The 27,317-nt window shown below is 42.4% G+C and overlaps 1 protein-coding gene across 3 annotated transcripts; it reads right to left on the reverse strand.

Annotated features, from left to right (window-relative positions):
* Positions 1–4,934: 4,934 nt before the first annotated feature.
* On the reverse strand, positions 4,935–25,489 carry LOC132894554 (zinc-binding protein A33-like). Of its 3 annotated transcripts, none has more exons than XM_060934750.1 (9): positions 25,371–25,489; positions 19,779–19,852; positions 18,818–19,374; positions 18,558–18,653; positions 18,204–18,437; positions 17,957–18,107; positions 17,783–17,809; positions 5,296–8,691; positions 4,935–5,161 (listed from the first exon to the last, which is right to left on the reverse strand). In XM_060934750.1, exons 2-8 carry the CDS (start codon positions 19,795–19,797, stop codon positions 8,144–8,146), a joined length of 1,632 nt encoding a protein of 543 aa, XP_060790733.1. In that variant the 5' UTR covers positions 19,798–19,852; positions 25,371–25,489; the 3' UTR covers positions 4,935–5,161; positions 5,296–8,143. The 3 variants fall into 3 exon arrangements, with proteins under 3 accessions (XP_060790733.1, XP_060790564.1, XP_060790655.1); XM_060934581.1 differs by having other exon boundaries at positions 19,779–19,865; XM_060934672.1 differs by having other exon boundaries at positions 19,779–19,865; positions 25,356–25,489.
* Positions 25,490–27,317: the final 1,828 nt, after the last annotated feature.

The following is a 27,317-nucleotide window of genomic DNA, read 5'->3' on the forward strand; positions in this document are numbered from 1 at the left end:
GATGAATGTACGAGCAACTGAAGAGGACATTGACTTTGATGTAGAGGCAGAGAGGGCAAGGTTGCGTTCGCTGCTCGACAATGAATATGCACGGTCAATATATGGATCTACTGCTTCTAGAGTCACAAAACATGGCCAGCTCTCCGTCCATCCTTCTGAAGCCGGGAGTATTGCTGCTCAAAGAGTAGAGGCGGCCGCACAGTTGGCAGCAAAGGAAGCTGAAGTAGAGATGGAGGATGATATAGAGGCCAAACGTCAGCAATTAAGAAAGCTTGAGCGTCACAGAGATCTTGAAGTAATGAGAGCAAGACTCAGAGTATACAAAGAGGAGGATTTAAGAGAAAAAAGTGAGCAACTTAGTCCAGCATGTGATATGAGTAATCCCAATCCAGTTCCCCCTAGTGCCGCACACCTGACAGGACAAGCTGCAAAGAATGAAACATATCTAGTGCAAGCTCTGCAGGAATCAATGGCCTTAATTCGACTTCCCGTTCCAGAACCCTCTGTATTCTCTGGGGATCCACTGCAGTTTATAGAGTGGAGTACCAGCTTCAAAGTTCTTATAGAAGGACGATGCTTCAATGCAGCAGACAAATTGTTTTATTTACAAAAGTACATTGGTGGCGAAGCAAAGTCAGTTTTGGAAGGTAGCTTCTATAGGAAAGATGAACAGGCCTATGAACAAGCATGGAAGAAGCTGCATGAGCGATATGGTCATTCCTTTGTGGTGCACCGTGCATTTAGGGAAAAACTCAACAGATGGGCAAAGATTGGCGCAAAAGAGTATATTAAGTTAAGAGAGTTTAGTGACTTTTTACAATCTTGTTGCGATGCTATGCCACACGTCAAGGGTCTTCAGGTTCTGAATGATTGTGAAGAGAACCAGAAAATGCTGATCAAACTCCCTGATTGGGTGACAAGAAGGTGGAATCGCTACGTCACAGAAGAATTGGACAAAAGCAAAGACTATCCAGGCTTTAGTGAGTTTTCTGTATTTATTGCAAAGGAGGCACGCATAGCGTGTAATCCAGTGTCATCATTGCATGCAATTAAAAATACAGCGGAGAGGACAGCTAGAGAAATAAAACAGTCACAAGCAAATACCTTTGCAACAGATGTGAGCTCCTCAGAAGCAGGTTGTTCCTCGTCCAAGTCCAAGGATGGTGACACTGAAGATTTTAATTCACTCTTGACAACAGTGGCGCCTAACTTTGGATCACTTAAATGTGCGTTTTGTGGAGAAAGTCATGCCACACACAAATGTCAGAAATTGATGGGAAGCTCAGAAGAAGAGAAAAGAAAATTTGTGCTTGACAATAAGCTGTGTTTTGCATGCCTAAAAAGAGGGCATATCTCCAGAGATTGCAGGAATAGAGTCACATGTGTGCTATGTAAGAAACGCCACCCTACATCATTGCACAAAGATCGTCCTGTAGCAAACGAGTCTTCACAAGCTGTTTTGCCTGTTGAAGAGAACACAGTCTCACTTTCATGTTCTGTTAGTGGAGAAGCAAGCAGCAGTACATCAATGATTGTGCCAGTCTGGCTCTCATCAACCAATACAGAGACAGAGATTCTTGTTTATGCCCTATTGGATACTCAGAGCAGTCATACATTCGTTGATCGAGAAGTATGTGAAAAGCTGCAAATTGAAAAGGAACCAGTAAGATTAAAGCTCTCTACAATGATGGGAGTAGGTTCGGTTGTGGAAAGCCAAAGGGTCAGTGGACTCAAAGTCCGAGGGCTTTCATCAGATTATTCCATCCTCTTACCTCCCACCTATACGAGGGATTTTATCCCTCTAGACCGAGCACACATTCCCACTCCTGAGATAGCTAAGAGGTGGAAACATCTCGTACCCATAGCAGACAAAATTCACGGTTTGATGGAATGTGAGGTTGGACTTTTGATAGGGTATGACTGCTCTAGGGCTCTGGCACCACGGCAAGTTGTTACAGGCGGTGATTATGAGCCTTATGCGATCAAGACAGACTTGGGATGGAGCATTGTGGGAAGTGTGAAGCAGAATACTAATCCTGAGAGTGTGACGGGGTTTTGCCATCGCGTATTGGTCAAGGAAATGCCTTTAGTGACCCCAGCTTCTGTCATAAGAGCCCTGGAACTTGACCTTGCTGATACTCGCATGGGAGAGAGGAGCGTATCACAGGAGGATGTTCAGTTTCTTCAGGTCTTAAAGGAAGGTGTCAGTCAAAATGAATGTGGTCACATTGAGATGCCCCTACCTTTTAAAGCACATCCTCATCTTCCAGACAATAAGAAGCTTGCATTAATTCGGTTGAAACATCTTAAAAGGAAGTTGGAACGAGATTCTAAATTCAAGCGTGACTATGTGAGATTTATGGAAGGAGTGTTTGGAGATGATGATGCAGAAAAGGTAAAAAACCAAGCAAAGGTTGGAAACGTGTGGTATATTCCCCATCAAGGTGTTTATCACCCTAAGAAGCCAGATAAGATAAGGGTAGTTTTTGACTGTTCTGCTGAGTATGAAGGCACCGCCTTGAATGATCATTTGTTGTCTGGGCCTGATCTCACTAATGGGCTTACTGGAGTGCTCTGTCGTTTCCGTAGTTACCCAATTGCCATCATGTGTGACGTAGAAAAAATGTTCCATAGATTTCATGTCCGTACAGAAGACCGGGACTATCTGCGTTTCCTTTGGTGGGAGGATGGTGACATAAATGCAGAACCCACAGAATATCGCATGAAGGTCCACCTGTTCGGAGCATCATCATCTCCAGGGTGTGCTAATTATGCTATGAAGCAGCTGGCCAGCCTGAATGAGAAGGAGTACCCATTGGCTGCCCGTTTCATTAGGAACCATTTTTATGTAGATGACGGGCTTATAAGCCTGGAGTCAGTTGATGAGGCAATAAGGTTGGTGAAGGATGCTCAAGCTGTATGTGCTAAAGGAAAATTGTATCTCCACAAATTCCTTTCTAACAACAGAAATGTACTGGAGTCAATAAGTGTGACTGATCGTGCCGCTGACGTGAAGAATGTCAATCTTAACTATGATCATCTTCCCGTACAGAATGTGCTGGGAGTGAGGTGGGATGTAGAAAATGATGTCTTCTCCTTCTCAATCTCCCCTGAGGAGAAAAGTGCTACGCGCCGTGGTATCCTCTCAGTTGTGTCCTCCATTTATGATCCTTTGGGTTTCTTGGCCCCATATGTCCTTTTGGGGAAGAGGATTCTGCAGGAAATGTGCCAGAAGGGCATTAGTTGGGATGAACCACTGCCAAGTGAATTAAGGCCAAGGTGGGAGAGCTGGCTGGAGGATTTCCTAAACCTGCACAAAATACAGATCTCAAGATGTTTTATACCTCAGGACTTTGGAAAGATTGTGAGGACTGAATTACACCATTTTTCTGATGTCAGCAACCAAGGCTATGGTCAGTGCTCTTATATCAGGCTCTTGAATGATGCCAATGTTCATTGTGCCTTGATTATGGGGAAAGCTAGGGTCGCCCCTACCAAAGTTGTCACTATACCTCGCTTAGAATTGACAGTAGCAGTAATTTCCGCAGTAATGAGTAACATGCTGAAGGAAGAACTTGACCTCAAGGTTGACAGAGAATACTTTTGGACAGACTCACAAGTGGTCCTTGGGTATATCAATAATGAAGCGAGAAGATTTCATGTCTTCGTCGCAAACCGAGTACAGAGAATCCGTGAGGCCACAGACCCAAAGCAATGGCACTACATAAGCACAGAGGAAAACCCTGCTGACCATGCCTCTAGAGGCCTTAAGGTGGACGAACTGATCAATTCCAACTGGTTTACAGGACCCAGATTCCTGTGGGAAAGAGAGATAGTGGCCAGTCCAGGAACACCAGAGTTATTGGTGGGAGACCCAGAGGTCAAAGCTGTCCAAGTATTGAAAACTTATGTTGCAGAAGAAATTGATTTTTTGCAGTGCCTGTCACGTTTCTCAAAGTGGACGCTGGCTGTAAACATTGTGGCTCGAATCCAAAGGTTGGCAAAGAGGTTGAAGACACCGGCGCCCTTGAGCGTGGAGGAAAGAAGGAAGGCTGCATTGACCCTCATTCAGCTTGTACAGCGAGCAGTGTTTGGAGAAGAGATGTGTATGCTCAGCCAAGAGGGTGGGAAGGTCAGTTGTAGCAACCCACTGTACCACCTGGACCCGTTCCCTCAAGATGGTGTATGTAAGTGACTCTAAACCTTTTGACGGCAGGGTTCCTTGTTCTATTGTAGGAGTTTCAGTTAAAGGAAATGTTTGCTATGTCTGGTGTAAATGTTATGATTTTTTTCTTGAAATATTTGCTGTGTTTTAACTATTTTCTACATTGGGGGGATGGAGATTTTAAATGAACAGTGCGATTATGAATTAAAGGTTTCAATTATATGCTGGGTAAAATTACCATTGACTGTGATTTTACATTTTGTGTGCGATAATTTAAGGTAATTTTGGTGGGAGTGTAACTGGTGCTGGTAGGCCTGTCAATGTGACAACCGTGAATAACATGGACCTTTTGTTTGATTATGGGTTTGTTTTTGTTGTCTGTATTATTAATTGGTTTTGTTTTTGACCAAGTATATTTTTCTTTTGGGTTGTTTTTTGTTTAACTTTTGTATTGGTTGAATCGTGTATGTCACGTGAGTTGAACATGAACTTATGACCTGGAAGCGCTAAGGCCAGGTAAAGGATTTCAATGAGTTGGCGTGCATAGCGGTGGCTACTTGCTACGCTTTATGGACATTTTATGAACTTCTGCCGCTGGTACAAGGCGTACACGGTAATTTATCTTACTTTTATATTGTATTTTTCTTTACTTATGTTTCTGTATGTTTTGGTTAAATATTAATGTGTGGTATGTGTTGTTTGTTTTGTTGGTTGCCAGTTTTCACGGTGCTCATGACGAGCAAGGAAAATAAAGAGACCAGTCATGACATCAGTTTGAAGCGTGGACCCGGGTTTATTAGTACCAGCAGTAGCTACATGCAGGTTAGGTTAACTGGTGACTCTAAATTGACCGTAGGTGTGAATGTGAGTGTGAATGGTTGTCTGTGTCAGCCCTGTGATGACCTGGCGACTTGTCCAGGGTGTACCCCGCCTTTCGCCCGTAGTCAGCTGGGATAGGTTCCAGCTTGCCTGCGACCCTGTAGAAGGATAAAGCGGCTAGAGATAATGAGATGAGATAAAAATTCATTCAGTCTTTAATACAGGAAAGATGATCAGTGGTGCTGAATTTTTACCTCCATCATTATTACAAGGACAGAAGTATGGATAGAGTTTCTCAGTGAAAGACTGACCAGTGAAAGAGTAAATATGAGAGCTGGACTTCACATCATAAAAGGAGACCAGACCCTCCTCATAATTGATTGATTGCTTTATTCCGAACAGTAAAGAAGATCTAAAAACAAAACAAAAAAAAAATGCAATAATCAAAACATCGTCATAAACAAACAGAATAGTGTAGCTACAAGGCACTAACATCATAATGTTCGGAAAGGATTAGGAAGAAGTAAATAACTTATCAAATCCTAACCCTCTATACCACCGCTAATCAAACATCACTTTCTGCCATAATAAACTATATATACAAAAGAAAACAAAAGCAACAAACAAAAAAGAAAATATACCAACATGGTATAATATCAACCAAATCAAATATACAGATACTTATGTTATGCATATATATACACATACAATACATATATACAGTACATACATATAAACATATATACATATACGCATACCTATAACTATACACATCCATACGTACACATACACCCATAATATCATAATTATATATACATCTATATGTGCCCATATGCACATATATACACACATTATCAATAGAATGCTATTGTAATTCCTCCTCCCTATACCTCATAAAAATCTGTTCCTTATGCCTTTTTTTGAACTGGTTTATAGTTGTACATTTCATGAGCTCCACATTCAAACTGTTCCATAGCTTTACTCCACAAATAGAAACATTTTTAATGTTGTCCTAGCACTGTGAATTTTAAATTTCAATTTCCCCCTAAAATTATAGCCCCCCCCATCCGAGAACATTGTTTGGATATTTCTTGGTACTTTTATAATTCCTTACTTTGTACATTATTAAGGCAGTTTTATATTCTATAATACCCCTGAATTTTAAACATTTTGAATTTAAGAATAGTGAATATGATCTCGGTAACCAGCACTATGAATTATTCTTATAGCTCTTTTTTGAAGTATAGTTATTGCATGATGTGAACATTTATACACATTTCCTCACACCACTGAGCAGTAATTTAAGTATGGTAAAACCAGGGAACAGTAAAGAATGCGGAGTGAATTATAGCCCAGGACGTGCTTAGCTATACTCAACACAGATATGCTTCTTGTATTATAAAGATGACTAGAGACAAACGTGACAATGAGAACACTTCACAAAGCCTCTGTGAAAACAGCGTCCATATCTGCACATGCTGATTGCAATCAAATCAGTATCAGGTGTTTCCCATAATGACCAGGTCCCAAGAGTGTGCACAACGTGCTTTGTGGAGCTGTGCCAGACTCAAGTGCACAAAGGCGTGACAGTCAAATGTTTGCATGCTGCGTGACCATAACTTTTAGCTTGAATGTATATCACCATGCATGATGCCAAAATGCCTCATTTTCATCCATAACCCATCGCAAAGCACTGCGAGCTGTAGTGTGACCACAGCTTAATGAGATGGATGTGACATCGGATGCAACCCAGCAATTGTACTCTACTATGAGTAAAAATTAGCTTCAACTTGGAAAAAAAAAATCACGGCCCACTAGAGGGTGCTTAAGAAACACTGTTCTGGAGCATCTCTGCTATCGGCCTGAGCCTGTCTTAAAGTGATCCACAAAACAATATGTGAGGCATCTACTGAAATCTGGTAGATGTTTCCCTCTGTGGAGGTTTTTTTTTTTTTTTTTCTCGGGTCTGTCGGTCCTGGTTAAAAATGGGGACATTTCCAGCCGAGGACAGGCCCACCAAAAATGGGGATGTCTGGTCACCCTAGCGTATGTAATGTTCTCAACATCTTCTGCTGTTTCTAGTATATTCCTGATAACTTTCAGAATATTTCAAATCTCATCAAATATATTTGTCAGGCTTACTGTAGGTGTGTGCCCATGCTTTGTGTCCTGTTACTGGTGTGTCTGTATCCCGTACATTATTCAGTGTTTGCAGTTACTTACAGTATAACCCACGCAATGGCACAAAGTATACTTCAACAAAATAGTCTTCATGTTAAAACTGTAATGTATTTATAATTATGCTATCTGTTATCACCCAAATGAGGATGGGTTCCCTTTGGAGTCTGGTACCTCTCAAGGTTTCTTCTTCATGTAATCTGAGGGAGTTTTTCCTTACCACTGTAGCCACAGGCTTGCTCATCAGGGATAAAATGAATTTATTGGGGATGGAATTGGCTCATGTGTTTGGGTTCTTTATTTTTATGTAAAGCTGCTTTGTGATAATGTCTGTTGTTAAAAGTGCTATAGCTGTACCATTGCATGACCTCAAATTTAAAAAGAAGGGAAGTCCAGTATTGCAAGCATGCATCAGATCCTTTCAGAATTGAAGAGAGCATTGATTAAAAAATATTTGTCTTGCATGCTTGAAACTGGTGCAGACTGGTCTGATTGCTATATGTTTTGGTTTAGTTAAATCCTTCAGATTTATCTTCACTCACACATTCTGCTCTCTGTTTAATGAAGGTGATGTTGACCAGTAATGTCTTTCTTCTTTTCATAAGACCATAATCCTGACAGATGATGTAATGGTACATAAAGTCTCTCTTATTTCATAAAGTAGTGTACTCTAAACCAGTGATGTAACGCTTCATCACCCATTTACATTATATATAGATAACTTAGCTTTGTCAATTAAATCATCATCATCCAATCACATGGCTACAACACAGTCTTGAATGTGAATATATACTCATGTATGTCCTACAATAAACTGAGAAATATCTCTGAACAGTTATGTCCATGATTGTTTGCTCCCAGATCGATCGGTGAGGCAGAATCTCCCAGATATCCGTGAGCAGAATCTCTTAGGCGGCAGAGGTGTACATTCCTAGATCATACTTTGTCAATTCAAACTCCTTCGGTACAGACAGATCAAAATCAAGCAGTCTTTAATACAGGACAGATGATCAGTGGTGCTGAATTTTTACCTCCTTCATTTAAACCAGGACTAAAGCATGGATAGAGTTTCTCAGTGAAAGACTGACCAGTGAAAGAGTAGATATGAGATCTGGACTTTACATCATAAAAGGAGACCAGACCCTTGTCATAATCCACAAACACCCCCACCATCTCCACTTTCTCTGTCAGTGTGATGGAGACAGAGGGATCAGCACTAGCATGACACCAATTCTCATTCCTCAGTATCACAGTCCAGAATCCATTCTGAGGAGTCATTGTAATCCTCCCCTTCCGGTTAATGGACTCTGTGGCGACGCCAAGATCCCACGCAATTTTCCCTCTGACTTGCACCTTGTAATAAAATTTCCCTGAGGAGAAACTCTGCTTTCCCAGAACATTACCACACAGATTAAACCTCTGTGGTGTATCAAGGAGATCCTGTCGTGTGTCTCCACATGTCACTTGTTTTCCATCAGCAGACAGGATGAGATTGGGATGAGCTGTATCAGGATCCAGAGTCACATCCACTGAGAGAAACACACAGTGTGTGGTATGAGTAAGCAGGTAAAAAAGATTAAATCATCATCCAGTGGATCAGATTCATTAGGACGAAGAAGAGGATTTGTAGAAGATTAAATAATTAAACATTTTAAATTATCACTTGAAAAAAGGAGAAAAAAAAAACCTTGTGCAGTTTATGGGAGGAGCCTTTCAAAGATGAGAAATATAAAATGTTTTTTGTGGCAACGGGGGCATGGCCAAGCAGCAGTTTGTGAATGGAGGGCAGGGTCGGGGAAGGTAAGTGGCTAAGTCATTACACCTGGTATCAGTTAATGTGTGTGTGTGTGTGTGTGTGTGTGTGTTGCAGGGATGGAGCATAAAAGGAGGCAGAAAGCAGAGAAGAGCTGACTCCTGACCTGAACGTGAGTGAGTGAGTGAGTGAGTGAGTGAGTGAGTGAATGAATGAATGAATGAATGAATAGCACATGAGTGAAGCTGAAAAGCTAAATAAAATAGAGTTTGCAAGAACTTCAGTTCCCGTCTGCCATGCTTCTGTACTCCACCACATCAGGGATTTACTACAGTGGTGCTGAAAACTGGGATGAGTATAGAAGGGAACCACCACATGGAGTCCTCCCCAATTATGGAGCTCGTCCATGCCATCGCTGCTGCCCAGAAGAACCAGCATCAAGCGCTGACTGCCCTCCATAAGGACCAAGAGCAATGCTTTGAAGCATTGATGCTGGCCCAGTGGGAAGATCGCTAGGCGTTCCAGCATCTGCTGGTGTCAGCAGGGGTATCCACCATCACCACCATGGACTCCCCTCACATCAACCTCATGAAGATGGGCCCGCATGATGAGCCCAAAGCCTTCATCACTCTCTCTGAGCAAGCGGCCCAAGCGTGGGGGTGGCCAATCGAGCAGCATGTGGCTTGCCTCTTCCCACTGCTGACAGGTAAGGCGCAGCTCGTGGTGCAGTAGCTCCCTACTGACAGCCGGCTCAACTACTCCACCTCAAGAAGGCCATCTTGCAGCGGATTGGTTGCTCCCCGGAACAACATTGCTAGCAGTTCCAGAAGCTGACATTGGAGGAGGTCGGCTGACCATTTGCATTTGGCCAACAACTCCGGGACGCCTGCCGGTGGTGGCTGAGGGTGGAAGACTGCGACGCCGACAGGATCATCGACCTGGTGACACTGGAACAGTTCATCTCTCGGCTTCTGGAAGGAACGGCTGAATGGGTCCAGTGTAACTGCCCAGCGTCGCTCCAGTGAGCCATTGAGTTTAGATTAGATTAGAAAAAACTGTATTGATCCCTTTGGGTGGGTTCCCTCAGTGAAATTAAGATTCCAGCAGCATCATTACAGATAAAAAGAGAAAATAAATAGAGAAAACTTCTAGATAAATTAAAATAAATTATTTACATATACAAATATAAAAAGAATACGATATGGGGAAGGAGGGGGGGAAGTAGAAGAGGGGCAGCGGCAGGAGAGATATTGCACTTTATATTGCACATTGTCTGGTATTGCTTATTGTTAGGCTAGGCTACTGCTCCTTCCCATCCTCTGTCCTCCTGTTACCCCCCCCCCAGAGAGGAGTTGTACAGTCTGATGACGTGAGGGACAAAGGAGTTTTTTAGTCTGTTCATCCTGCACTTGGGAAGGAGCAATCTATCACTGAACAGGCTCCTCTGGTTGCTGATGACGGTGTGCAGAGGGTGACTGTGATCGTCCGTGATGTTCAATAGTTTGTCCATAGACCTCTTCTCTGCCACCATCACCAGGGAGTCCAGCTTCATGCCGACCACAGAGCCGGCCCGCCTGATCAGTTTGTCCAGCCTGGATGTGTCCTTCTTGGATGTGCTGCCCCCCCCAGCACACCACGGTGTAAAACAGGACACTGGTGACCACAGACTGATAGAACATCCACAGGAGTTTCCTGCAGATGTTAAAAGACCGCAGCCTCCTAAGGAAATATAGCCTGCTCTGCTCTGTCCCTTCCTGTATAAGTGTTTGGTGTTGCAAGTCCAGTCCAGTTTGCTGTCCAGCCACAGCCCGAGGTACTTGTAGGAATCCACAGCCTCCACCTCGACTCCCTCGATCAGAACTGGTCGTGACCTTGGTCTGGACCTCCCAAAGTCAATGACCAGCTCCTTGGTCTTCGAGGTGTTGAGCTGCAGATGGTTCCTGTTGCACCAGACAGCAAAGTCCCTCACCAGGCTCCTATACTCCTCCTCTCTGTCATCACTGATATACTCAATGATGACTGTGTCATCAACAAACTTCTGAATGTGACACAGCTCCGAGTTGTAGCAGAAGTCCGCAGTGTACAGGGTGAAGATAAGAGGGGCCAGCACCATGCCCTGGGGTGCTCCGGTGCTGCTAATCACAGTGTCAGACGTGATGTCCTTCAGCCTGATGTACTGTGGCCTGTCAGTGAGGTAGCTGGAGATCCAGGTGACCAGGCAGGGATCCACTCGCATCCTGTTCAGTTTGTCCTGAAGCAATAGGGGCTGGATGGTGTTGAAGTAGGGCTGCTCGATATTGGAAAAAAATCAATATCACGATTTTTTCAGTAAATATTGATATCGCGATTTTTAAAACGATATTTATACACCTTTTTTTAAAGCCCCGATCATCAACACCCGAGGCACCGGGCCACATTTTTATAGTACAGGCCTCATAGGCTACCTGTCAACCCTTCCCGTTGTACCCTGAAACGCCTTTTACTTAAACTATTTACTGTGCAAGCGCGTACTTTGCATAGGTCCTATCGCCTGCACAAGCCTCACGTTCTCCTCACTCAACATTTCTGATCACAGAGGATGGAGCCAGCGCTGGTATTACCAGTGATTACTGCGTAACGTCCACACTGGCTCGTAGCCAGCCAAGGATAAAATCTCTCTCTCACACACACACACACACACACACACACACACACTACAACGTAAGCTTGTGTGTTGTTAAGACACCAACATTAAACACGCACACACACGGACTGGCCATTGGGAGTAGTGGGAGTTTTCCCGGTGGTTCAGCGTGGGCCGGTGGAGAAAAAAAAAACAAAACAGTTGCGCGCTGGCCTTTAATATGATAAGCAATGTTAACATTTTCTTAAAGAAACTGTTAACATTGCTTATCATATTAAAGGCCAGCGCGCAACTGTTTTTTTTTTTTTTTTTTCTCCGTCGGCCCACGCTGAACCACCGGGAAAACTCCCGCTACTCCCGATGGCCAGTCCGTGTGTGAACACGCACAATATAGAGACAAGTCCTTAAGAATTAACATACATGAAAATAGCTCAGCGGCATGTAAACATTCCCTGAAAGTGTAGATGGCACTGCGGCTAGATGCTACGTGAAATGGCACAAGGCAAACACCATGCTTCGCTCAGTCAACAGACAAAATCCACGAACCCAGTAGTCCTCCTACTACTGTGGGTTAGTGTTCTGTGGCCAAAAACACCCTATGCACAGTCATTCCAAAACATCCCCACTAGTTGCAGGTTATGTCTCAAATACAGATATGCGTTGTGGATTAAGCGATCTATTTTCAAGCATCAGGCTTCTCTTCCTTCATCTTCCAAATGTGGACTCCGCTATCTTTTTTGGCATGTCAGCATTGAAATACCATTTGCAGAGATATTTCACTCGAAAAGTAAAAGCAACACAGTATTAGGGCTACATGATTAGCAGGGGGACACCGTTTTAAGCGCACGGAATTTTAAAAACAATGTAATTACATCCGAGTCCGTCTACATCGCGCAATAAACCCGTCCTTAGCAGAACCTACTTCAAAGCATGATGCTAGCTGCAGATGCACAAGTCAAAATCAAATGAACCCAAGTAAACATGCCGCGGCGGGCAACATTAATAACCAAATTGCCTTACCTTAAAACGCTGCCTTGACCACAGGACGACTCGCAATTATTCCACACGGTTTAACACATCTAACACAGCTAGCATGCTGGATATGTGCTAATATTGTTGTGCTTGTTTTCTTCCGTAGATGTCATTTTTACATTACCCAGTCCCACATCCAAAAATATGACGTAAATGTTAATTGTATTATTATAACTATTAGCAAGCAAATCAAACAACATATTAACAAATCAATATATCAAATCACCCGACACGTATGAAAACAGAAGAACTGATTTTTTACTGTTGCGGAGATATCGCGGGAGTAGAATGGATGATGTATACAAGGTTACGGTGTGCCTTAGGGGACAGAAGGGTTCGTTTTACCTTACAAATGACAAAAAATCGTTTCATATCGATATTATGAATTTTGATATCGTTTGACACCAATATCGATATCGTGATAAAAATACAATATATTGCACAGCTCTATGTTGAAGGCACTTGAGAAGTCCAAGAATAGGATCCTCACTGTGCCATTTCCCTTATCCAGAAGCGAGTGGGCTCGGTGTAGCAGGTAGAGGATGGCATCTTCCACACCGACACCTGCTCGGTACGCAAATTGCAGACAGTCCTGGGCATGTTGTACATGGGGTCTGAGGAGGCTGAGGAAGAGCCTCAAGAAGAGAGTTGACGGAGGACCATCTGGTGGTGGTTCCGACAGGCAGATGAGGTGAAGATGCCTCTCCTCATTTCTCTTCTCTCCCCCTCTCTCCCTCGCCCCATTCCCCCACCATGAAGGTGGGGGCTGACTCCTCCCCAGCCAGTCTGTTGCACCCATGGTGTTCTCCCATCTCCCTCTTCCATGTCTGTGTCCTTCCCCCCTCAGGTGAGTGATGCCCATAACACCAGTGCATAGGGAAAGCCTGGGTCGGTATGCTGGCGTGGTGGGGAGCCAGAGCATCTCCAGAATCAGGGCTCCGCAAGGGAGGTAGAAGCCATGATCCAGATCCCTGACGTGCCGGAGACCACCCCTGATTGGGCCGGAATGTATCGCATGCCGGTAAGTGTTCAAGGGGATACATATCACGCTTTGGTGAATTCCGGTTGTAATCGGACCTCAATTCACCAACGCCTGGTGCAAGGTGAGGCATTGGGGAGAGCACAAGCTGTGAAAGTGTTGTGTGTGTGCATGGGGATGTTCACAATTATCCCTTAGTGTCTGTCCGTATTCTGTTCCGGGGCCAAATGCATAGAATAAATGTGGCGGTTCATCGTCGTCTCACCCACTCATTGATTTTGGTACTGTTTGGCCAGGGTTTAAAAAGCTGATGGAACATTTAACACATAGTAGGACCTGCACTAGTAGGTCACGGGAAGATCCTGGTGTGGCATTGACTGGAGAAGCAGTCACAAAGCCGTCTACGTCAGCACCACGTCAGAGTGAGGACCAGCCCACTCCTCCTCCCTCTCTCAGGGATTCCCTTGAGGATTTCCCATTAGAGCAGTTGTGAGACGAGACTCTGTGTTTGACCAAGTGAGAGTAATCGATGGTCAAACTCTTCAGCCAAGCGTGACACTGGCCTTCCCTTATTTTGCTATTATTAAAAATAGATTGTCAAATCAAATCAAGTTTATTTGTACAGCGCTTTTAACAATAAACATTGTCGCAAAGCAGCTTTACAGAATTTGAACGACTTAAAAGATGAGCTAATTTTATCCCTAATCTATCCCCAATGAGCAAGCCTGTGGCGACGGTGGCAAGGAAAAACTCCCTCAGACGACATGAGGAAGAAACCTCGAGAGGAACCAGACTCAAAAGGGAACCCATCCTCATTTGGGCAACAACAGACAGCCTGACTATAATATTAACAGTTTTAATATTATTTATTATATATTTATTGTACCAAGTGACGCAGAACACTCAAACTGGTGAACGAATAACCCAATTAATAATCCCAAAGAGCCGTAGGGAACTCGTATTCTATGCAGCTCACTTTAATCCCATGGCTGGACACTTAGGGCAAGATAAAACACTAGCCTGAATAATGGCCCAGTTCTATTGGCCAGGGATTCGTGGGGATGTCCGTCGGTAGTGTGTGGCATGCCATGAATATCAATTAGTAAATCCCGCAGCCACTCCAAAAGCGCCTTTGCACCCTCTCCCTTTAATCGAGACCCTGTTTGAGCGTTAGAGAAGTCTATAGAAAAGTCAACGTGGTGTCCAAATTTGACGCATACCTAATGCCTTGCATTGATGAGTTGCTTGATCGGTTAGGCACTGCTCACTTTTATTCGACACTGGATCTAACAAAGGGATAGTGGCAGATCCCCTTGATTCCTCTATCCTGGGAGAAAATGGTCTTTTCCACACTGTTTGGATTACACCAATTTGTCACGCTCCCTTTTGGGTTATTTGGGGTGCCCATTATGTTCCAGTGGCTCATGGACAGAGTCCTCTGCCCTCATGCTGCCTATGCAGTGCATATCTGGATGATATAATAATCTACAGCCATGATTGGCCGTGGCACCTGGAACATCTGAGGGCCATTCTAAAGTTGCTGAGGCGTACGGGCCTCACAGCTAACCCAAAAAAGTGTGTAATTGGGTGGGTGGAAGTATGATATCTGGGGTTCCACTTGGGTCATGGGCAGGTGCATCCCCAAATTAACAAGACTGCAGCGATTGTGGCCTGCCTGAGGCCCAAGACCAAAAAGGATGTGAGATGGTTCCTGGGGCTGGCTGGCTATTATCATAGGTTTATACCTAATTATTCAGATGTCACCAGCCCGTTAACCGATCTCACTAAAAAGGTGGCTCCAGATCCGGTCCAATGGATGGAGCAGTGCCAACAGGCTTTCTCTGAGGTAAAAGCTGCACTGTGTGGGGGGGTCACTTTTGCACTCCCCTGACTTCTCTCTCCCCTTTATTTTGCAGACCGACTCATTGGACAGAAGGCTGGGTGCCGTTTTGTCCCAGAAGGTGGAGGGTGAGGAACGCTCCATGCTGTACATCAGCCGTAAACTCTCGATGCGTGAAAGCAAGTACAGCACCATTGAAAAAGAGTGTCTTGCCATCAAGTGGGCGGTCCTCGCCCTCCGATACTACCTGCTGGGGCGCCCTTTTTACTCTCTGTTCAGACCATGCACCCCTCCAGTGGCTCCACTGCATGAAGGATGCCAATGTGCAGATCACCCATTGGTATCTCTCCCTCCAGCCATTGAAGTTCAAGGTGGTCCACAGGCCAGGGGCACAGATGGTGGTGGCGGACTTCCTGTCCCATTGGGGGGGGGAGTCTGCTTCAGGCCAGATAGCTCCCTGGCCTGAGTCAGGTGGTGGGGGTATGTGGCAATGGGGGCATGGCCAAGCAGCAGTTTGTGAATGGAGGGCGGGGTCGGGGAAGGTACGTGGCCAAGTCATTACACCTGGTGTCAATTAATGTGGGTGTGTGTGTTTGTTGCAGGGATGGAGCATAAAAGGAGGGGGAAAGCAGAGAAGAGCTGACTCCCAATCCAAATGCGCGTCTGTGTGTGTGTGTGGGGGGAGTGAATGAGTGAATAAATAAGTAAATAAATAAATAGCACATGAGTGAAGCTGAAAAGCTAAATAAAATAGAGTTTGCAACCCTTACAGAAAAAAACACATGAATTTCCCATGTATTTCACATGTGATCACATGTTACCACATGTGGCATCAGATTTTGTAACAAGTGTTACCATGTAGAGCACATGTGGAAAACATGTTACCACGTGTAAAACATTCCCACATGTGATTCACATAAAGTTGGGTCAAAACCACATGTTTCCCATGTGCAAATAACATGTTTCCCATGTGCAAAATCATATGTGGAATACATGGTATCAGATTTTGTAACGTGTTACCATGTAGAGCACATGTGGAAAACGTTACCACATGTGTAAAACATTCCCACATGTGATTCACATAAAATTGGGCCCAAACCACATGTTTCCCATGTGCAAATAATGTGTTTCCCATGTGCAAAACACATTTTCCACATATTTCACATGTGAGAAATCACATGTGAAGTTCATGTGGTTTTTCTGTAAGGGAAGAACTTCAGTTCCCGCGTGCTGTGCTTCTGTACTCCATCCACATTAGGGATTTACTACAGTTTTCTTTCTGAAAATTTTGTGATTTATTTGTTTGTAATTTGTTTTTTTCAAGAAATTATAGAAAGAGTCAGAAAACATGAGAGAAAAATGTTTCAGGAAAACTTTGATCCTGATGGACAAAATAAGTTCAGTGAGTGTCTCTAATGAAAAATATCTGGTCAGTTTTTGAAAGCAAAAACGTTACTCTAAAGTCAATGATAAAGACACTGCATTTTTCAGAAATTCTTTTCTCACTGAATGAGTATAAAACGCTTTGCCTTCTTTCTTTAGCACAAGAACAACATTTACCTGTGATAGGTAAAGAATTTTATACTCATTATCTCTAGCCGCTTTATCCTGTTCTGCAGGGTCGCAGGCAAACTGGAGCCTGTCCCAGCTGACTATGGGCGAAAGGCGGGGTACACCCTAAACAAGTTGCCAGGTCATCACAGGGCTGACACATAGACACAGACAACCATTCACACTCACATTCACACCTACGGTCAATTTAGAGTCACCAGTTAACCTAACCTGCATGTCTTTGGACTGTGGGGGAAACCGGAGCACCCGGAGGAAACCCACATGGACATGGGGAGAACATGCAAACTCGGCACAGAAAGGCCCTCGCCGGCCACGGGGCTCGAACCCGGACCTTCTTGCTGTGAGGCGACAGCACTAACCACTACACCACCATGCTGCCAGAATTTTATACTAAAAGTCTAAAGTCCTTCCCACACCATTTGGTGCATTAGGCGGCGCCAATCTCTGTTTCTGTAGCCCCTGGCTTCTCGCCTATTACATAGCTAGGGTTACAGTAGGGGCTGGTCCTCTGGTAACCACAGGAGTTTTATACTCATGCAGTGGAATAAAGCATAAAGTTAAATTCTGTCCAAACACAGACATTTCCTGAATGACTTTGAGTGAAATGGAAGAACTTTTTTCAGTCTTTCTAAAGGAGAAAAAGGTTGAAGGGCTTTAGTGCAGGGCAGTAATAAGGAGCTGTAGTGAGGAAGATAATGAGAGACACTTTAAGACTTCCTTTTAGGTGGAGAGATCTACAGATGAAAATTAGTCTGATGATGCAGTGGTGTAACGATGATCTGTGCATTTTAATGTGAGAGAAAAGAGAAACCTCACTGTACCTGCATACTGCTGAATCCAATTCAGTTCTGTGGAAATTAATTACAACAAAACATCACTTTCATTAGATTTCAGATGGTTTTATTGCAGGATTTGACGAAAGTAAAGCTAAAAACCAACAAACATTATTGTAGACTTACCGTATGCCAAGGAAACATATCATATACAATTCTCACCTGCTTCCTTTAACTTGTCGGTGAGTTTCTCATTCAGAGTCTGCTGAAGCTGAGACAGAGCTGTCCTCACAGTTTCCCCACTCAGATCAGTGTTAATGTTGATCTCAGTCCAGTTCTTGGTGTGTGGAGGGCTGCACATGGAGGAGTAAATCTACAGTAGGGCAGGAGAGAGGAGAAATCCCTCAGCATGGTGAGTGTTGTTCTGTGATGTTCTGCATTGCCAGTGAGCAGAGAGAGGAACACTGACCTGTAGGAGGTGGAGAGGCTCCTCAGTGTGTGAGAGCTGCTCCAGCTCAGTGTCTCTCTTCTTTAGCACAGTGATTTCCTGCTCCAGCTCTTTAATGAGTCCTTCAGCCTGCCTCTCTGCTGCTTTCTGCTTCTCCTCCATCGCCTTGAGCAGCTCAGCCTGACTTCTCTCAATGGAGCGAATCAGAGCAGTGAAGACTTCAACACCATCTGCTTTCTCTTTCTCTGTGCTTCTCTAAAGGAGCAACACATTTTCACTTTCTTTACATCACACTGAATAATGAACTAATATTTACTGCAGATTGTTAATTTCTACAGATTAAAGCAAACAGTACATAAACTATTTTCTACACACTTTGTTGAGCTCGACTGAGTGTTTGATCTCTTGGATCTTCTTCAGTCGGTCCTGAATCATCTGCTGCACATCTGTTTGTGTTTTCTCCAGCTGAGTCTAAGGGCAGAGCAGAAGGTAAATCATTGATATTTTTTTTAATACATTTGTACCTTTTTCCTGGAATTTGATCTCAGAAATTTCCAATTTGATCTACCACTGGATGAATAAATTTGCATTTTCTATAATAATTTCTAAAGTTGATGTTAATCAGTGTTTCTCACCTTCCTCTCTCCGCTCTCCTCGTCTATAAGAACAGTGTTGTGATCCTTGTGGTCTCCTTCAGTGCAGAACTGACACACACACACCTGATCATCTCTACAGAACAGCTCCAGCAGTCTCTCATGTTTCTGGCATATGTAGTCCTCCAGGTTCTCCACAGGGTTTATTAATTTGTGCTCCTTAAAACTTGGAACATGATTATGAGGCTCTAGATGACTTCTGCACAAAGGTGCACGACAACCCAGACAAGATTTCAGGGCCTTCAGCTTCTCTCCAGTGCAGGCATCACAAAGAACCTCAGGTTTGTCAGAACCACTTTTCTTCTTGAAGAGATCTGCAACCTCTCTCAGTGTTGTATTAATCTTCAGTTCAGGTTTCTTGGTGAATTTCTCTTCACATAACGGACAGTGACAGTGTTGATTCTTCTCCCAGCACTGTGTAAGGCAGCTCTTACAGAAGTTGTGTCCACATGGAGTGGTGAGTGGATCAGTGAATACATCCAGACAGATCGAACACAGCAGCTGCTCTTCAGACAGGAGACTGCTGGAGTCACCAGAAACTAGGGTTGATAGACAACAAGTTACCCATTGAAACTAAATATTTATTCATGTACCCATGTAGTTTTGTCACTATTGGTAAAATCTCTAGATGCAAAATATGTCCTGATGTTGCCATAGTACGTTATTCAATTGCATATTTTTAATTACATAGAACATCATATAATATTAATAAATAAATGGCAGGAATAATAATAATAATAATAATAATAATAATGTGTAAGCTCTTGTGAATTAGTCATTTCTATAGAAACCATAACTTCAGAATTGTCCTTCATTAAATGATGTAGCACATCGACCATGCAGTACAAGTCCCTGTGAATTGTCACTATAGAAACAGTAACTTACTGTTGTATAGCTATTTAATAAATACAAAATATTCTAATGTATGAGCTGTATAACTTACATGAACATGGTTTATCCATGCTTCTCCTTTTTCAGTCTTTTGTTGCTGATGAAGATCCAGCTATTTTCTTCCTCCTGTGTTTTGAACCTTTTCAGTCAGAAATCGCATCACTCAGTTCACACATGTAACAGTATGAGGTGTTACTGATTAGTCTGTTTGACTCCACAGGCCTGTCTGCAGTGTTAAACCTCAGCAATGACACTGGAAGCATTTAGACCAGGGGTGTCCAAACTGATCCATAAAGGGCCGTGTGGCTGCAGGTTGTCATTCCAGCCATGCAGCAGCACACCTGATTTGGCTTATTCAATCAACTGACACACCCACCCTTTAATCAAGGGTGGGTGTGGCTGCAAGTATTTGACTGTGTGAAGACAGTTCAGTTGATTGAATGAGCCAAGTCAGGTGTGCTGCTGCATGGCTGGAATGAAAACCTGCAGCCACACGGCCCTTTATGGATCAGTTTGGACACCCCTGATTTAGACTGTGATATAAAACACACATAAACATTCTCATCTTCATTAGATTGTAATGAACACAGGATTTCACTGAATGGGGATGTGGATGCTTCTGGTCCTCTTGGTCTCCAAGCTTTTTGAGTGTTAACTAACGTCAATACAACCAATCATTAAATTATTATGAAATGTAGCTGCCTTGGTTTATGCTATCACTTTGTTCATTCATGTTGTTTTGCTAGTTATAATATCATTACAATGACCCAGCTGGAAATCAACGTGTGCAACATAAAAAGAACTGTACCGCAGCCAGCCACCAGAGAGCCTCAGATATGGACTCTGATTCATGCCCAAAGTATCAAACAAAATTCTTCAGTTATGAACAAAAATATAACTTTGAGAGAGAATAAAACTCACTGCAGAAAAAAGTCAGTAAAATTTATAAGTTGCAAACACATTATGTCTTGTCTTTTTGTTTACAATTCTCTCAGTTTCTTTCTCACTGATCAGACTTTTGCTCTTGCTGCCTGGCTTTGTTGTTTCACCTAGTTTTAGATCTCATCTCATCTCATTATCTGTAGCCGCTTTATCCTTCTACAGGGTCGCAGGCAAGCTGGAGCCTATCCCAGCTGACTACGGGAGAAAGGCGGGGTACACCCTGGACAAGTCGCCAGGTCATCACAGGGCTGACACATAGACACAGACAACCATTCACACTCACATTCACACCTACAGTCAATTTAGAGTCACCAGTTAACCTAACCTGCATGTCTTTGGACTGTGGGGGAAACCGGAGCACCCGGAGGAAACCCACGCAGACACGGGGAGAACATGCAAACTCCGCACAGAAAGGCCCTCGCCGGCCATGGGGCTCGAACCCAGGACCTTCTTGCTGTGAGGCGACAGCGCTAACCACTACACCACCGTGCCGCCCCCAGTTTTAGATCTATGTAATAATTTTTTTCAATTATTTGTTCTTTGTCATTTGTCAATTATTTTCAATTTGTTGCTGTTGTTTTTGTTGTTGTTGTTTTACAGTGTCTTGCAAAAGTATTAATCCCCCTTTTTTCTTTGTCCTGTTCTGTCGCATTACAAGCTGAAATTAAACTGGATTTTTGGAGGATGAGCACCATTTGATTTAAACAACATGCCAACGTGAAAATTGTTGTTTTATTGTGACACAAATAATAATTAAGATGAAAAAAAAACAATAATCTTCGGTGTGCATAGGTATTCACCCCCCCAAAGTCAATACTTTGTTGAGCCACCTTTTGCTGCAATTACAGCTGCAAGTCTCTTGGGGTATGTCTCTATTAGCCTAGCACATCTAGCCACTGGGATTTGTGCCCATTCCTCAAGGCAAAACTGCTCCAACTCCCTCAAGTTAGATGGGATATGTTGTTGTCCAGCAATCAAGTTATACCACAAATTCTCAGTTAGATTGAGGTCTGGGCTATGATTAGGCCATTCCAAGACATTTGAATGTTTCCCTTTAAACTATTCCAGTGGAGCTTTTGCAGTATGTTTAGGGTCATTGTCCTGCTGGAATGTGAACCTTTGTCCCAGTCTCAAATCACTGGCTGACTCAAACAGGTTTTCCTCCAGAATTGCCCTGTATTTAGTGCCATTCATCTTTCCTTCAGTCCTGACCAGCTTTCCTGACCTGCAGATGAAAAATATCCCCACAGCATGATGCTGCCACCACAATGCTTAACTGTAGCAATGGTGTTCTCAGGGATTTGGGTTTGCTGTGAAATTTTATAGGAAGCTGGGCTTCCCTTGTAGTCTTAGAGCAGTTGCCTCTGGTTTTGAGTGACTGCTCAGTGACCAGGTGGTCTGGAGAATTCAGTTCCACTGTTTCCCTTCAGCGTGCATGTGTGAAATCATCAAATTTTCTTTTTATTCTTGTGTTGAGTGGCTAATGCAAGCTTTATCATCGTGTGTTTGTTTATAGCATTATCATTTACCTCCAGAATAAGTTAAATGTAACAAACATAATCTTGTTTGTGAGCTAGTTTGTAATTAAAGCCATATTGTAAAATATAGAATGTGTTGTCAAAGGTTTTATTCCTCCATCATAAGTGAAATGTACTTGCTAATTTGAGCTTTCACCCTCTTCTCAGAGTCTCCGTGTAACAGCTACAATTAATGCATCAAGTTTAATGTCCTAATAAATCCCAATTAAAACTGTAAATATCTCGTTCTTCAGGGACATTCCCTCGTTTGGATTGGAGTTTGTTTGGTTTGTATTATTATGGTTTAATAATAATAATAATAATTATTATTATTATTATTTTATTTTTTTTACTTCATAATTTTTATTTAAAATAGATGTAAGAAGTTGATCATGTCAAATATTCAAAAGATATACTGTTGCACATTTAAGATAAATCAACAAATTATTCCTCAATTAGTTTTAAACATTAAAAAAAATTAAATTACAAAACTTCAGCTCTGGCAGAAAGTAATCTAAAATCATCCACTGTTTCATTAGTTATTTTCTGAAATGGTGTTCTTGATCCTCTAATACATAAATTTACTAATTTCATAATTTCAAATGACAGTCTAGTTCTTATCCATGTTATTACAGTAGCATAATCATCCCCATTTTTCTGTGAAAAATTTTTGGCTAGGTTCTTAAGGAACATTTGACATTTGATTCCCATGCCTCCATTGGTTCCAAAAACCAGGGGTGTGAAGGTACCCATTTCTACATTGAGGATTCTTTGTTGGTATTGTTTCTTTTTGCTCTCTTGTTCTTTGAAAATCTCCGATGTATGCTTTTTCTGCTTACTTTGGGAGTTTACATGCATTACACGGATGTCAAAGAATGCTGTAACTCCCCTGGTCCATAAACCTCTAGGCTTTATATCGAGTCGGGCTTCAGGACTTCTATTGGTGGACTTCAGATCAAAACCTTTGTTGTCTAATGGAATAAGTCTCAGTTATGCCTCTACGTCATTACAGACTTTACCAAGCAGTGTCGTCAAAAGGTCGCGAATACCATCTTGTCTTTGAGCCATGAAGCCCCCTCTTTTGCAAGATAAGGCATGGCTGACGGAGAAACTTGCTCCACAAGTACAAAAACTTGGAAGGTCAGGTAATGTGAGGTTGTAGCACAGTCTCAAGGAGTCCCTGAATTCTTGTTTGTTTAAGGCAAAGCCCTGCTTTTTGATAGGTATAATAATAATAATAATAATAATAATAATAATTTATTATTATTATTATTATTAGTAGTAGTAGTAGTAGTAGTAGTAGTATCTTCTTTTCCTCTGAAGTCCACAAGTTTCATCCATATGGTTTTATAATAGAAACAGGGGAAACCGTTTACACTGTCACACTGAGAAATTAGTTTCCCCAGTATATTCCATTCATACTACAGCAATGGTATTACTGTGTATATGTTTTATCAACTTAACTATTCTTCACAATTCACCCACAGAGCATTCAGTTTCCCCTGAGAAGGGGGAGGGGGTGTTACAAACAAAATAGCAACATTTAACTTCTGCTGATGAAAAGTAAATAATAACACTATAAACAAACACACATGATAATAAAGCTTGCATTAGCCACTCAACATAAGAGAAAACATCATGATTTCTGACATGTGCTGAAGGGAAACAATGGAACTGAATTCTCCGGAACATGTGGTCACTGAGGCGGCACGGTGGTGTAGTGGTTAGCGCTGTCGCCTCACAGCAAGAAGGTCCTGGGTTCAAACCCCGCGTCCGGCGAGGGCCTTTCTGTGTGGAGTTTGCATGTTCTCCCCGTGTCTGCGTGGGTTTCCTCTGGGTGCTCCGGTTTCCCCCACAGTCCAAAGACATGCAGGTTAGGTTAACTGGTGACTCTAAATTGACCGTAGGTGTGAATGTGAGTGTGAATGGTTGTCTGTGTCTATGTGTCAGCCCTGTGATGACCTGGCGACTTGTCCAGGGTGTACCCCGCCTTTCGCCCGTAGTCAGCTGGGATAGGCTCCAGCTTGCCTGCGACCCTGTAGAAGGATAAAGCGGCTAGAGATAATGAGATGAGATGAGATGAGATGAGATGTGGTCACTGAGTTGTCGCTCAAAAACCTGTTAGCCAATGGGGACGCACCCCTGGAAAAATGCACCCACATTTGAGGTTTGTGCCACAATTGCAAACAAAAGCCTGACAACATAAACAAGAGAGCAGGCAGTGAAACCACAAAGCCAGGCAGTGAGAGCAAAAGTCTGATCAGTGAGGAAGAAACAGAGAGAACTGTAAACAAAAATATATAAATAATTTGTTTACAAGTTTTTTTTTTTACTTTTGAGATACCTTTTTTGCTTCAGTGAGTTTTATTCTCTCTCAGTGTCATATTTTTGTTTGAAAGTTAAGTTTTGTTTGATACTTGTTGAAATATATGAAGTTTTGTTTGATACTTTTGGCACAAATTTGATTTCATATTCAGAGACATTTTGGCTTTACTGTTGAATCCCTGTTAGCACATCCATCCACATACAGTCAATAGTTTAATGAGGCTTTGCATGAAATCACTAAATATTTTATGGTTTGGCTTGGAAACCTGATGTACAGGAATGTTTTGGAATGTTCTGTCTATTTTGGAGCATTTAATTTTCCAGATGTGCATACGTAAGGAAGGCGAGTATGTGAACAATGTTGCTTATCCGGTATAACCTGCTGCTTCTGCAGCCTCACACAAAGTCAGATTTCAAGTACTGTATAACTCAGGCTCCTCTGTGTCTTGTCAGGCTGTATCACACCACCCCAGTGTGGATTATTTTTCTTTAACAACACAAATCAGTGCAAGGAATATTCCTTTGGCTTTCATCAATTACATTACACATATATATGTTATGAACATAAATGTTGACATGTTACAGTTGACTTATTTTATGAATCTGTTTGTTTGTTTGTTTGTTTGTTTGTTTGTTTTTATATGGGTTGGTCAAAACTTGGGGTTGAAAAAAAAATCATGATGTTCATTCAGCCTCATTTGCCCCAAAAGTTTGAGAACCCCTCATTTACACTGTTTTATAAATCACACATAAACGTTTTCATCTTTATTATATTGTAATAAATGCAGAATTTCTCTAATCTTTCTCACATCTCTGAAAGATAAAACATTCACTGAAGTACATACCTTTATTTTACTCACCTTTTTTTCAGGAAGTGAGAATCGTCCGCATTTATATTTCAGAGTCGGTGAATCTTCTGCAGTTAATTTCAGAAATTATTGTGAAAATACGAGTTTCTTCTTGATGTGAGCTATAACTGCTTTTCTGTTTCACTTTAATCACTTCCTTGTCAATTTGTAGGGGTTGATAAAGGGGAGGTTCCTCATATGATCACAGTGCAGTTTGTCTCCACCTCCCTGACTTCACCTCTGCTCATGTGGATTTATACAGTCATTCAAACTGCACATGAAATACACTCAAAAAAAAAAAAACTTGCTCAGTGAACATAATAAAATTATGGAAAGTATTTCCACCCAAGTAAAATGCGTTAACTTAGCCAGAAACAATTTTGTTGAGTGACCTAAATGTCAACTGTTACATATTAGACTTAGGTTCATGTAACAGATACCCATGTTGTTTTTTTTGAGTGTAACAATAATGTGGTTTATTTCTCCTGCAGATTATCATGCAAAAATAACCAGCATGCCAAATTATTTATTGTTTTCTTTACATGTTATGTCTTATGAAATTGATAAACATTGATGTATTAATGTTATATGTCTTTCTGGAATGACTAGTCAGTGTAATCTCCTCAGGATGACTTTTGACAGTAGCCATAGAACTATCATGTGCAGGAACATGAAACATCAGAGCTGAAATGTTTCACCAGCCAATCTTCAGTCAGCTTTATCCTGATCAGGGTGCCAGTGAATATGCATTTTACACACGCACACACACCATCGATGTGGTTCAACACACAAGTGAGGAGTATAAACATGTTTCACTTGATGTTCCTTCAACATACAAATGCCACACCTCTGAGCAAAGACACCAAAAAGTGTTATTGCACAGAGGATCACGTTAGAACAATTTTATTGGGGATTAAAATTTGTATTATTTATTATTTCTGAACATAACAACCCCAACATTTTTATTTCAAAATAAAAAACCCACAGTTCAAAAGTTTTGAATCAGTCAGAAACTTTTATATTTTCAATGAAAACTCATATTTTTATTCATCAGATAAGTTGCAAGATGAATAGCAAACACAGTTAACACATTGACAAAGATACAAATAATAATTTCCAATTGAAATTACAAGTTAGTGCTTCATACTTTGCCTTCATCCTCCATTCACACCCATTACAGCTGTACTCTCGCTGTCAGTTTAATCCTGAAGCACCTCCCACAAGTTGCGTTTGCTTGTTGCGCACTTTTTGTTTTAAATGCCATCCAATCAACTGCTACCACAACAGCTTGATAGGGTTCAGAGCTGGTGATTGCTGGTGAGTGTAACATTGGCTGGTGATAACAGAGTCATAAATAAATAACGTTAATATTTGCGTGATTAAACACAATATTCTGTTAGAGAATGCCAGATGAACATACTGCTGCAGTTTCATTACTTTTATTTTGACCCATGCTCTCCTGCCCCTCACCTGTCTATCACCTGTAACACCACTTCTTCTTCCCAGCTGATGTCAGTCTGGCTGGGAGAGGTGGGCATATTTTCATCTCTGATGTAAATCTAGATTAAGTCTCATCTCATCTCATTATCTCTAGCCACTTTATCCTGTTCTACAGGGTCGCAGGCAAGCTGGAGCCTATATCCCAGCTGACTACGGGCGAGAGGCGAGTTACACCCTGGACAAGTTGCCAGGTCATCACAGGGCTGACACATAGACACAGACAACCATTCACACTCACACTCACACCTACGGTCAATTTAGAGTCACCAGTTAACCTAACCTGCATATCTTTGGACTGTGGGGGAAACCGGAGCACCCGGAGGAAACCCACGCTGACACGGGGAGAACATGCAAACTCTGCGCAGAAAGGCCCTCGCCGGCCATGGGGCTTGAACCTGGACCTTCTTGCTGTGAGGCGACAGCGCTAACCAATACACCACCGTGCCGCCGATTATTATT

The sequence above is a fragment of the Neoarius graeffei genome, chromosome 1 (assembly GCF_027579695.1).
Source record: "Neoarius graeffei isolate fNeoGra1 chromosome 1, fNeoGra1.pri, whole genome shotgun sequence".
In the NCBI taxonomy this organism is placed as follows: Eukaryota; Metazoa; Chordata; class Actinopteri; order Siluriformes; family Ariidae; genus Neoarius; species Neoarius graeffei.

Coding starts and splice junctions, on each gene's coding strand:
- LOC132894554 (XM_060934750.1), bottom strand. Junction 18,438..18,557: donor ACTCAGTCGAGCTCAACAAA/GTGTGTAGAAAA, acceptor TTGCTCCTTTAG/AGAAGCACAGAGAAAGAGAA. Junction 18,108..18,203: donor AGCCTCTCCACCTCCTACAG/GTCAGTGTTCCT, acceptor GCCCTACTGTAG/ATTTACTCCTCCATGTGCAG.